This window comes from Sparus aurata, chromosome 7, assembly GCF_900880675.1.
Source record: "Sparus aurata chromosome 7, fSpaAur1.1, whole genome shotgun sequence".
Lineage (NCBI taxonomy): Eukaryota > Metazoa > Chordata > Actinopteri > Spariformes > Sparidae > Sparus > Sparus aurata.
Genome location: NC_044193.1, coordinates 3,091,239 through 3,104,368, shown reverse-complemented (window position 1 = coordinate 3,104,368; position 13,130 = coordinate 3,091,239). Strand labels below are relative to the sequence as shown.

General features: G+C 44.7%; 1 protein-coding gene across 3 annotated transcripts in view; it reads left to right on the top strand.

Annotated features, from left to right (window-relative positions):
• Positions 1-13,130, top strand: part of lama5 (laminin, alpha 5) — a 102,800-nt gene that overhangs the window by 37,915 nt on the left and 51,755 nt on the right. For all 3 annotated transcript variants that reach the window (XM_030424402.1, XM_030424400.1, XM_030424401.1), the window contains one exon: positions 11,163-11,280. In XM_030424402.1, coding sequence (XP_030280262.1) covers positions 11,163-11,280 — 118 coding nt within the window. The remainder of the gene's footprint in view (positions 1-11,162; positions 11,281-13,130) is intronic.

Sequence of the window (13,130 nt, the reverse complement as noted above, 5' to 3'; positions counted from 1 at the left end):
ATCTGTCTCCTCCACCGTCTCCTCCTCGGCTTCACGTCTGCTTTTTCTTCCCTCACTATCTGGACCACTCCTCTCGTTGTCTTCCCCTCTTCGTCTCCTCTCTGACACCTTTTCTCCTCTTCAGTGCAAAGCCGGGAAGTCTTAAACATTCCCAGGACATTAGGGCAGAAACATGGATGCTCACAGGATATTTCTTCATCTTTTTATAATTCTGTCCTCTACGCAGTGGCGTGTGCAGACTTTTTGAAGGGGCGAAAAGAAGGGCACTTTAGTGCGTGTTTTGGCTCCCAGGAGGGCAGTTTATCATGTTTTAACTAGCCAAGGGGGCAGTTTAGTGTGTTTTGCCAACCAAGAGGGCACTTTGGCATGCTTTTTTGGCTCCCAAGAGGGCACTTTAGAGCACGTTTTGGCTCCCAAGAGGGCACTTTAGTGTGCATTTTTCCCACCCAAGGGGGCAGTTTATCATGTTTTAACCAGCCAAGGGGGCAGTTTAGTTGGTTTTGCCAACCAAGAGGGCACTGTAACACGCGTTTTGGCTCCCAAAAGGGCACTTTAGCGCACATTTTGGCTCCCAAGAGGGCACTTCAGCACACATTTGGGCTCCCAAGAGGGCACCTTAGTGCGCATTTTTGCCACCCAAGAGGGCAGTTTATCATGTTTTAACCAGCCAAGGGGGCAGTTTAGTGTGTTTTGCCAACCAAGAGGGCACTTTGGCACGCTTTTTTCAACAATTGGGCCACAAGGGGGGGGGGCGACCCTGCCCCCCCCCTTGTGCACATCACTGCCCCTACGCAAAGCTAATGTTATGCTAGTGCAACTTAATTAGCTTTTAGTGAAGAGCATTAGCATCTGCAGGAGTGCTTTTTCTCCCAAAGGTGCAACAGCTATGAACTGCTTTACAGAATTGTTGATGTTTTCTCACGTAATTACACTTTTATATCTTGTAATTATGACTTTTGATTGAATAAAGTTGATCTTTTCTCATAATTAGGAGACAAAGACACAGTTCAATTGGTGGAAAACTGGTTTAAAAGTTACAATTATGCAGTTATTGAAGTCCAAGTTAGAAGATAAGTTGTCGTGGAGGTTTAAAATCAACTTGCTGGATTGTGGGATCGTGTCATTCCATGCTTTTTTCCGGCGGGAAGTCAATAATTCCGACTTCCTGCCGTCTCTGGAACTCAGCGCCTCACCGAGTCTTAACCCAGCTCTTCTCCTCGTGCCCTGACTTGTCAGAGACGGTATATATGGGTACGTGCAGCGAGGCTTCTCCCTCTGCACACTAGCATGAAGATGGAAAGATGAAGAGAGACAGTCTGTAATCTTTACATTTCTGAAGTGTTTCAGAAGCTCTGAGATCAGCGGCTGAGCGTGTTCGGACCGGCTGGTTGGATGTGTAGGTGTCTCTCTGCATCTGAAGCCTCCAGGCAGCGGGAAAATGCCACCTGTAGGAAAGTGTGTGGTCGGCACATCGAGGTGGTTGTTGGGAACACTGCAGGCTGTTATTAGGATGTCTGAAAGTGTCGGTCGGTGTTTTCTCCTCCTTTCATTTACAGACATCGAGATAATGTGCAGTTTCAGGCGACACCAAAAAAAAACAGTAATAAAGTCGACTCAATGGCTGATAATTAGTTCACAAGATCATGTTTCAAAGTCAGAAATGTGAGTTAATGTTTCTTTTCATGGTTTTAAGTTAATTGGAGGAACTTACAGGAGGATTAGAGGTCAGTTAGGCCCCGAGCTAAATGTTAGATATCACCTCCCCTCACCTGGGGCCGACTCACCCTCCCCCCCTTCAGACCAGGCTTATCTCTCTCTAAAAGGTTAAATCTGTGCAGTTTATCTCTAGCCCTTTTTAGATAGAAAAGGCAGCACATTTGCTCCAAGGGAAGGTCGGCAATGTGTCGGAGGCGTAATATTCCTCCTTTTCCAAAAGCCGCCTCTGAGGTAGGCGTAAACATGTGACCTGACGTGAAGCTCGAGTTAGGCTGTGAACGGTGACAACGAATTTGTCTTCAAAATAAGAGCTTTACATTGCACCCCATTGGAGTTTAGAACTGGGTTCTTAGCGGGGGGCTTTTAATTTGAAAGTAGCGACCGTTCTTAGCTTGCCGACACAACAACAAGCTAACACAACCAAACAGCTACAGAGACCGAGGAGACTCTAGCATCTCCTCGGTCTCTGTAGCTGTCCAGTTGCTCATCTTGACGTCCGTGGATGAAGTGATGGACTGACTGCTGTGATCAGCTGTTTCCTGGTTTTAAAACTCCCCGGTTGTGGCTCGCACAACAGAGCAGGTCATTGACACCTCCACCCACCTCACGCAGAGGCCGGCACATTGCCGCCTCGTTTTTAGATAGCAGGCGAGGCGGAAATAAGTGTACCCTCCAAGGCGGAAAATCAAAACCAAAACAGACCCCCAATAAGCCGGCCTCTGTCTAAAACCGCGGACTGAGCCGCCAAAAGGACGGGCAAATTGGCGACTTGGTGCTCTGTCTAAAAACCGCTTCTGTCAGGACTCTTTGTCTTTGCAAGAATTGATTAATGGGGGGAAATAATTAACAATGCAGAAGATATAAGTTTATTCCCTGTCTCAACACTTCTGCCTTCACACGCTGTCAGGCGACACTCTTAGCTGCACGTTATCGCCGTCCAAACCGCCTCAGATTAAATATCCAGCGCTAGTAAACATCTCAGTTTGTGCCGGAGGTTAAATCACCTGATAGTGGGAAAAGTCCGAGCTGCCGTGCCGCTGCTCAGACCCCTATAACTCAACAAGACACGTTTAAAGAGGCGTCTCGTTTTAAACGGTGAAACCTTAAACTGTCAGAAAATGTTCGCACTGAAACCTTAGAGGACAGAGAGAGAGAGAGAGAGTAGGGAGAGAGAGCGTCTTCCCTTCAGGAATCCTGGGCAGGAATTCTGTCCTGGAATACTGGAGGAAGAGTAGACGGACATTCCCGAACCCCTGGAGAGAGCGACATGAAGGGACGGTGTAGCCGACCGTCGCTACAGGCCTGTGTCTTGTCTTCATATCAGCGGAGGGAGACATAACCAGAACTGCTCCTGACATCTGTTGTGTCTTCAGACCGTCCTCAGGAGGAAGACGACAGCATCGGTCATTAATTTTAACACCTTAAAACCTCTCTTCCAATTCCAAAATAAACCGTTTATTTCTGATGCTGATGAGGCTGCGCTGAACAAGATCCCGAGGGTGTGATGGAGTGAGCGAAGGAAAAGAGGGAGAGAGAGAGAGAGAGAGAGAGATGGAAAGGGAGGTGTGGATGAGTCCATGTCGGGGGAGGATTAGGAAAAAGGAAAGAGAGGTACAAGAGAGACGCTGAGATTGACTTGGAATGTCAGGAATGACCTTCGTTCTCTGGGAGCCGTTCGAGCCCAACACACACACTCCAAACTGTGTGTGTGTGTGTGTGTGTGTGTGTGTGTGTGATCAGAGCAGCTGCTGCTCGGCCCGGCACCACTGGATCTGTCTGCAGAGACGGAGTGAGACAGATTACACACCGACTGACAGATAATGAGAGTCAGTCAGTGGAAACAACATGAAGGATTATCGTCTCACAGGGACGGTGTCGTTGAGGTTTTTTTTTTTCTTGTGAAGAAGAATCAGACAAATTACATTCAGCAGACTTGTTAAAGATGTATAATGATCTGACTGGATGAGGTCTGGAGCGCTCACAGTTTAAGCTTTTTGACAATGTGCAGTTTGTCAAAATGTGCGCTCTGCTAACTGACTGTGGCCTCCAGACACCGTCCGTCTGTTCACACCCTTTATGTCAAGTCTTGTTTGAGCTACATGCACCAAGAAAGTTTTTCTTTTGCAAGACTTTTCCAGTCAGTTTGTTTGTGTTTACTAGAGGCAGAACGTTTGTCCTCAATCATCACATTTGATCTGCTGTTTTCCCCTCAAAAAGTCAAACTTTCAGCCTCCGACCCAACAAAAATCAACATTTTCACCCGGGAACGAACAGCTGATTTGATCGAGCAGAGAGACTCAGCCAATCTCTCTGAGTCTCTGTCAATAAGTCGAGTTAAGAATCATGTTTTGATCATGTTTTGATCTTGCATTTGGGCTGCGACTGTCGACTACTTCACGAGTGATTTGTTTCCTAGACCATAAAATGTTATAAATAACTGAAAATGCCTCATCATCAACTCCCAAAAGCCCAGGAAAGCATCTTGAAAACCCCCAAGAAACCTAAATGTAGAGTGACAAAGAATCAGAATCAATCAGAATCCTCGCAGTGTTCGCCAGATGTTTGATGTAAATCATGTAAATCAATACTTGGTGCCACGTACACTGAGCGGTGTGTGTTCAGCATAATGTCATGCTTTATTAAAATAATCTTCCAGTGGAGGCGGATTCAGTTATAACTGCGGAATGATCCTTTAAATCTCTCCCATACTGACAGATGCAGCTGCAGCTCTGCTCTGCTTTACAACATCAGTCCTGTCTCTTATCTCTCACACACACACACACACACGCACACACACACACACACACACACACACACACACACACACACACACTCTTGACGACCTCAAGACGCCAGAATAATCTGCCCATCCGCCGGGTCTTAATGTAAAGAGATACACACACACACCAGAACATCTGTTGGTGCTGGTGTGTGAGCTGTGATTAAAGCGCCTTTTCACTCCAGAGGGAGCTCAGTTCTGTTCTGATCCCGGTCCATTCAGAGTCCAGTTAGTAAGTCAGCTGACTGTCTTACAGTGTATCTGGTAATTATGAGTTGACCTTAAAGTTTAATTGAGCAGATTTCTGTTGGTTTTAGCTGCTCGAACATAAAGAATTCCTCTGGGTTTAATCACTTTTTGGGCTGCAGAACAATATTTTGAGAATTAATAAACAGGAAATGAATTAAGATATGCATAATTGATCACTTTAAAGTCGGAGTTCACCCACTAGATTTCCTGATTTCTGCAGCACAGACAAAACTCTGGAAAGAGACGCTTTCTTTCTTTCTTTTCTCTTGGACTTCTCCTCCTCCTCCTCCATCTGTTCCTCCTGTCATCAGAACCAGCCTTCAGGTGTTTGATCCTCTGCAGACTCGTGATTTATTTACACTCGTTAGATTGATTTCTGTAATAATAGTAGTTTCAGATTTAGAATTACTCTCTGATTTATTTGGGTTATTGCAGCCGTCCCTCAGAGGCCAGTTTGCCTCCGAGCCTCAGGACACTTTGTTAGATTTTGACGGCGATCCAGATGTGGAATTCTTTCAACCATCACATCTGTACGAACTCCTGCTGAACGTCTGCAGTTATTAACATGATCGACGTGGTAATGACATGATAAAGTGTCATGGCTCCCTCCGTCATCCCTCTCTGCTTCATACCTCCCTCCTTACTTGATCCCTCCCTCCTCCATTCTTCATCCCTCTGTCATCCCTCTCTCGTTCATCTCTCCCTTCATCCCTCCCTCCTTCATCTCTACATCCTTCATATCTCCCTCCGTCCTCCCTCCATAAATCATCCCTCCTTCCTTCATCCCTTTCTCCTTCCTCCCTCCCTCCTTTATCACTCTCTCCTACATGCCCCTTCCTTTATCGTTCATCACTCTCTTTCATCCCTCCTTTCTTCATCCCTACATCCTTCATATCTCCCTCTTTCCTCCCTCCATCCATCATCCCTCCTTCCTTGATCCCTCTGTCCTTCCCTTCCTTCACTCCTCTCTTCTTCATCCCTTCCTCCTTCATCCCTCCCTCCTCCATACTTCATCCCTCCCTTCTTCATCCCTCTATCATCCCTCTCTTGTTCATCTCTCCCTTCACCCCTCCTTTCTTCATCCCTACATCCTTCACATCTCCCTCCTTCCTCCCTCCATCCATCATCCCTCTGTCCTTCCCTTCCTTCACTCCTCTCTTCTTCATCCCTACATCCTTCATATCTCCCTCTTTCCTCCCTCCATCCATCATCCCTCCTTCCTTCATCCCTCTCTCCTTCCCTTCCTTCACTCCTCTCTTCTTCATCCCTCCCTCCTCCGTCCTTCCCTCGGTCCCTTTGTTGTGTCTCTCCAGTCTTATCTCCATGGTTACCTGAGGCACTGGGAATGTGGTGCCACCAAGGAATGTGTACAATTATTAAACCGGCCAGGGGCCAGAAACACACACACACACACACACACACACACACACACACACCTGCATTCCTCTGACATATACACACATATAGATATACTGTATGATGGGGCGTGTACGGTATTTCTTCGGTGTGAGTTAATATTTCTTATTTTCACTTGAGCGTTTCTTTTACATCATGACTAATGTTTCGACCCGACACACACACACACACACACACACACACACACACACACACTGAGGAGCAGCTGTTTGCTTTGTCACATGTATATCACACAGTAAACAGAAAACAGCTTCAGGTTTGATAACAGACCCTCTGATAATCTCCACTTCCTGTCATCCTCCTCACTAACTGCGTGTGGGGGACAAAGTGGATTTGAGACGTGACTGATGGACGTCACGTTCTCAAAGCTTTTTTTTTTATTTTTTCTATATTTGCTTCCACTTCTTTACACCTTTCTTCCGACATATTTTTTTCTGATTCTCTTGATGGCGATTCTCTCCCGCTCGTTTGACCTGTTGCTGGCTGGCTGCCCGTCGCCACGGTAACAGCAGCAGCAGTCTGATTGATGGGATCGACAGGCAATTCAGACGGGCTGACCTGGGAGGCCGCCGCTAATCCATAAATCCTGTGGAGGTGTGTGTGTGTGTGTGTCTGTGTGTTTGTGTGAGTGTGAGAAAAAAGAAGGGTCAGCAAAACCTTTTGTTGAGAGTGTGTGTGTGTGTGTGTGTGTGTGTGTGTGTGTGTGTGTGTGTGTGTGTGTGTGTGTGTCAACCAGGCAACAGACTGACTCCCACAGAGAGCTGGAGACACACAGCTGAGAGACACAAAGTCGTGCTATTGTTTAATTTTTTTCAGAATAAATTAAGTTTTTGAGTTCTTGTTCTTTACGGGGATGTTTCTGTTTTTCTTTCCTTCCACTCCACAATGTTTTGGAGGTGATATGGTGGCTAGAATAAGTTCCACCAACGTTAATCAGACAGAAATAAACTCGATTATCTCGTCATGGTGAACTGTGGCCATCTAGGTTCATGTTGGCTGCATTATTCAGGCGTTTTCAGTGGTTTAACTGCTTGTCTTCATAGATGTGGATCTTAAGATTGAGGTGCTTTTGTAAATTCAGCTCAGAGGTTTATAAGGTTAACTTGGTTAACTCCAGGTTTTAGTGTTGATGGGCTACTACTCAGCTGAATCTGAGCATTTTCAAAATGACTTATTTAATTAGCAACCTGACAAAAAAACACTGATTGCTTTAACTGGAATAATGCTGGATATCAGTGCTGATTATCGGACCTGTGACCCATTTTTCCTCCATTTCTTTTTGTCTTACGATAACAGATCGTCCTTCAGGCGATCCTAAAAGGCCAAAGTCACAGCGGTCTGAATCGGAGCTGAAGTTCAGAGCAGATCAGCTGACGTCTCTGCATGTTCAGTCGTGTGTTTCCAGTTAGAAAACATCTTTTTCGGTTCAAAGGAACCGGCGCTGAACTCCAGCTCGCTCCCCGAGCAGGTCAAACTTTAACCCTGGAATCAGAGGAATGCTTCTGGATTTTTCCTTTCAATATCTGTGGCCCCCGAGGGACGTGTAGAGGCCTCGCTTTCAGTTTCCTGTCCTTTAAATCTCGTTCAGACATACACACAGTATATGCCTCTACACACCCCGAGGCTTTTATTTGTGTTTGAAGTAGACAAGAGTATTTTTTACTGGTCAATATAAATATTTCTGAAGACTTTCTTTTTGTCCAGAAGGTGTAATAAACATGCTGACGTGAGCAGAGCGGAGGAATGAAATACAGCTTTACTGATTTAATAACATGAAACAAAAAACACAGTTCTGTTCCGAGAAATGATGTGCATGGTGTTGTAATGTTACACCGCTGACAACGTTCCACCAGTTGTGTCTCTGGTGGAGAAGCAGGGGGATGATGGGTCGGACAGATGGAGACGGATGGATGAACTTGAGTCTCTTCTGTTAACAGAGAAAAGATGACATCCCTCCATCCCTCATTCATCAGCCCTGAAACACACACTCCCTGGCATTCCCCAGTGATGGAGTAGTACAGGTCTTTGTGTGGATGTGTGTGTGTGTGTGTGTGTGTGTGTGTTGTCATCACCTCTGTGAGAGCCGTCTGTCAGAAGCAGGAAGTCCGGAGATCACAGGTCAAACTCGAATGATGGATGATCAAAGAGTGTGTGAGTGAGTGAGTGTGTGTTCTCTTAAAGACCGGCTAAATGCTGAACGTGTCCGAACGCGAAGGAAAAGATGTGTCTGTGTGTTGACCATGTGGCACGTTTTCGCCACTCTGCAGCCATCTTTGCAACGCAATTGGACTGTTATTTTCTGCTAACAAGAGCAGGGAGCGTCTCTGAATGAACAGAGAGACACAACTTCACAAGTCGACAGGTTGTACTTCTACTGTGCACCATCAGCCCACCAGAACACGAGAATTAATTCATTTTATAAATGTCTGGAGATGAGCGAGTATCTTTAGAGGAATGTCAAGGCTGCAAAAACATGTTTAGAAACATTGTAAGTTCAGTTTTCTCAGTGACGAAAGAACTGACGCTCATTCCCTTCCCTTCCCTTTCCTTCCTCTTCCTTTCCTTTCCTTTCTTTTCCTTTCCCTTCCTTTCTTTTCTTACACCTTTACTTTCTTGTTGTCCCTTTCATTGCATTTTTTCTCCTGTCCTTTCTTATCCTATCTATAACTTTCTCGCTTTTGTTTCATATTTTACACTTCCATTCCTTTCCTTTTTCCTTCCTTTAATTTTTCCTTCCTTTGCTTGCCCTCCCTTTCCTTTCCTACTTTTCTTTCCCTTCCCTTGCATATCCTATCCTTTTCTACCTTTCCTTTTTTTTTCCCTTCTATAATAGACCAAATGAGTAGAATAATCAAAAAATGAATCAGCAGGTTACTAAACAAGAACAATGACTGTTAGTTGCGACCCTACACCGATGAGAAAACAAAGTACTGGGACCAAAATGTTCATAGATCTGAAGATGTTTGTGCTGCTGATGGATGTTTCAGGTAATTCCAAAAAGTTCAGTTCTTCTGGACACAAATGCACCAATTGGACTTAAATCTCTAAATTAAACACTTTTAATAACAGTCTTTAAGCATTAATAAGCAATAATACTGATAAGGAAACATAACCACAATGTTCTTGATTCCTTCTCGTCTCCTCACGCTTCCTGTCTATCTCTATAGATGTCAACCTTCAAATTAAAAGCCCTAAAAATGCCTGAAAGCAAATTCCTCAAATCCCTGAAACATGTCTTGTTCCAGTGATTCCTCCCTTTGGCTCAAATGGACGTTTCTTCTGTAGAAAAGGTCATGTACTGTTTACGTAACGTGTCCGACGCCAGGTTAAAGCTGAGGTGCTGAAAAAAGGTTCTCGTCTGTTTATTTTTGTACCTTTTTATTCAAGATTTGATGGTGAAGACGTGACAGGAAGTGAGAACAGAGAGAGACGGTGAGTCGGGGACAACGTGAAACAAAAATCCCTGATTGGACTCAAAACCACAAAGAATGAAACACATATATAATCACTTCCTCCATAATGAGCCTTGACTTCAGTAGTTGTTATTAGGTATCGTGGGATCAATAAACATATTTCCATCGCATGTTTTTACTTGTATGTACTTTAAATATGCTGCAGTCAAACACTCGCTGTCATCACTCGCTCACACACTCAGAGGAGGTGTAGCACACAGAGGTGATCGTGGTCACTTATAATGTGATTATGTGCGTCATCGTGTTATTTCATCGGTTCAACCAGGGAATCAATTTCAAGGTCCGACAGACAAAACAGTGCAGCTGAACTCGTCTCCGTGCCCGTGAGAGCAGTTTGTCATCGCCGTCTAACCAGCTTCAGGAAATGAATGAGGGATGACAAATGAAAGAGAGAAAGGCTGCAGACTGAAACCAGAGAGGTGTGATGGAGGGGCATCTGGTGCTGGTTAGTGGCAGGCATCAGCTCTGATGATAACTGGTAACCCGACATGTAGCAGAACATGACGATGAGACGATGGTTCTGACACGACGACTCTCAGGAGGCTCGCAGGTCGAGTCTTCAGGTCGATGCTTCTTCTTGTTCACCACAGCTGTCTGTTGTCTTTGAGTAGCGCATCTCTGCAAACGTCATCAGTCCTCTTCCTTTTCATTTCCTTTAATTACCATTTATTGCCTCTTCTCTTCTTTCCTTTCCTTTCTTTTCCTTTCTTTCCTTTCCTTTCCTTTCCTTTCCTTTTCCTTCCTTTCCTTTTTCCTTCCTTTGCTTGCCCTCCCTTTTCTTTCCTACTTTTCCTTCCCTTCACTTCACTTCCCTTCCCTTGCATTTCCTATCCTTTTCTTCCTTTCCTTTCCTTTTTCCTTTCCCACCTTTCATTCCCTTCCCTTCCCTTCCCTTTCCTTCCTCGTCCTTTCCTTTCCTTTCCTTTCTTTTCCTTTCCTTTCCTTTCTTTTCTTACACCTTTACTTTCTTGTTGTCCCTTGCAATGCATTTTTTCTCCTGTCCTTTCTTATCCTATCTATAACTTTCTTGCTTTTTTTCATATTTTACACTTTCTTTTCCTTTTATGTCTTTTCCTTTTCTTTCCTTTCCTTCCTCTTCCTCTTCATTTCCTCTCCTTTCATTTCCTTTCCTTTCCTTTCCTTTTTCCTTCCTTTAATTTTTCCTTCCTTTGCTTGCCCTCCCTTTCCTTTCCTACCTTTCTTTCCCTTCCCTTCCCTTCCCTTGCATTCCCTATCCTTTTCTACCTTTCCTTTTCTTTCCCTTCTATAATAGACCAAATTAATAGAATAATCAAAAAATGAATCAGCAGGTTATTAAACAAGAGCAATTGCGACCCTACGCTGATGAGAAAAGAAAGTACTGGGACCAAAATGTTCATAGATCTGAAGATTTCTGTGCTGCTGATGGATGTTTCAGGTAATTTGTAACGCTGCACTGAGCAGAACTGTTCAGGATCGACCCAAACACAGTGAACGATGTTTGAATATGACTTTTAATGTGAATGTTCTTCCTCTCTGTGTCTCTGCAGCTCTTCCACGTCGCCTACGTGTTGATCAAGTTTGCCAACTCTCCCCGTCCGGACCTCTGGGTTCTGGAGAGATCCGTCGACTTCGGGCAGACCTACCTACCCTGGCAGTACTTCGCCTGTGAGTAGACGTATTCACCTGAACAGTACAGATGTGTGTGTGAGTCCAGATGTTACTGGGACCAAACCGAGTCAGATTCCATCAGCATCACTTCATGCTTTCCTAACCTCCCCGAGGCTGTGGCTTCATTCTCCCTCTAATCTCACAGTTAAACTGCAGCCCCAGGGAGGAAGGCAGCTGATTGGTTGGATTGGTTGTTGGTCAGGTCGGGGGCTTTAGCATTACATCATAGAGCTGCCAGCTGATTGGCTGTGGCAGCTGTCAGTTCAGGTGGGCTGCAGGGGGAATTCCAGGCATGACTGGCAACAGGTTGCAGCTTGATGTTCACCTGAGTGAAAGAGCAGGAGGCAGAGGGGGTTTGGGTCTGCCTCACCTGTGTGTGTGTGTGTGTGTGTGTGTGTGTGTGTGTGTGTGTGTGTGTGTGTGTGTGTGTGTGTGTGTGTTCCCATATAACGACCTGCCATTAATTAGCATTATTGACAGCCGCTCCAGGTGTCCGTCACAGCACGGTAATGAACTTTTGACAGCGAGCTTCAGTTTCGATGCGACAGAACTCCAGAGCGCGGTGCAAACATGGCTGCAGGTGTGTTATATACTCACCGTCTGTTTGTTTAATGCTGTTCAAACCAGAGCGGGGAACCGGCAAGTCGTTGCAGATCTTGAATTCCCCCGGTCATATAATGAAGCATATGGCCGAACTCTAAAAGACGAATTTGCTCGTGTGTTTGGCCTTATTAATAACTGTGTTTGCCCGTCTTAATTCTGTTTATTGTCATGTATTCTGTGAAAGTTCGTGGACCGTCTTATAACCTTCTTTAGAAATGTGCTACATAAACAAATGTATTATTATGATTACATGACGAGAGAAAATGAGGGGTAGTCAAAATTTCTCTCCCTAGAATTTTCTTCATCTGGTTCCTGGACTTGCCATGACGCTGGCCATCAACAGCTGAGCTTTCCCTTCCCTTCCTGTCTTTTCATTTTCTTTCCTCTTTCTTTCCTTCCTTTCTTTTCCTGTCCTTTCATGTCTTTCCCTTTTCTGTATTTTCCTTTTCTTTCCTTTCCTTCCTCTTCCTTTCCTTTCCTTTCCTGTCTTTTCCTTTTCTCCCATCCTTCCTCGTCCTTTTCTTTCCTTTCCTTCCTCTTCTTTTCCTTCCTTTCCTTTCCTTTCATGTCTTTTCATTTTCTTTCCTTTCCTTCCTCTCCCTTTCCTTCCTTTCCTTTCCTTTCCTTTCCTTTCCTTTCTTACACCTTAACTTTCTTGTTGTACCTTTCATTGCATTTCTTCCCGTCTTTTCCTGTCCTATCTTTAACTTTCTTGCTTTTGTTTCATATTTTATCCTTTCCTTCCTTTCCTTCCCTCTTCCTTTTTTTCCTTCCTTTTCTTTCTTTTCTTACAACTTTACTTTCTTGTTGTCCCTTTCATTGCATTTCTTCTCCTGTCCTTTCCTTCCTCGTCCTCTTCCTTTCCTTTCTTACACCTTTAGTGTGTGTGTGTGTGTGTGTGTGTGTGTGTGTGTGTGTGTGGTTGGTCGGACAGAGTGAAGCTGTAAATCTCAGAGTTATTTGGCAGTTTTAGTTTGAGCTGCTGCAGCTGTCACAAACTCACTATAACAAAGTAACTATCTGACATCTCGACATTATAAAATCACTTCCCTCCTCGCCTTTGTCTCGTTTCTGTAGTCTTCTTCTCTTCCTCCGTCTCAAGGACAAATCTGGGATACAGTGAAACTATTTTGTGTCTTCATAGAGAAACAATGTGAAGCTGAAGCCTCAAACTGTCAAACGCACTTTTACAGTTTAATTACTCCCTGATGATTCCAGCTGTTGTGAGGCTGAAAACGCTGCTG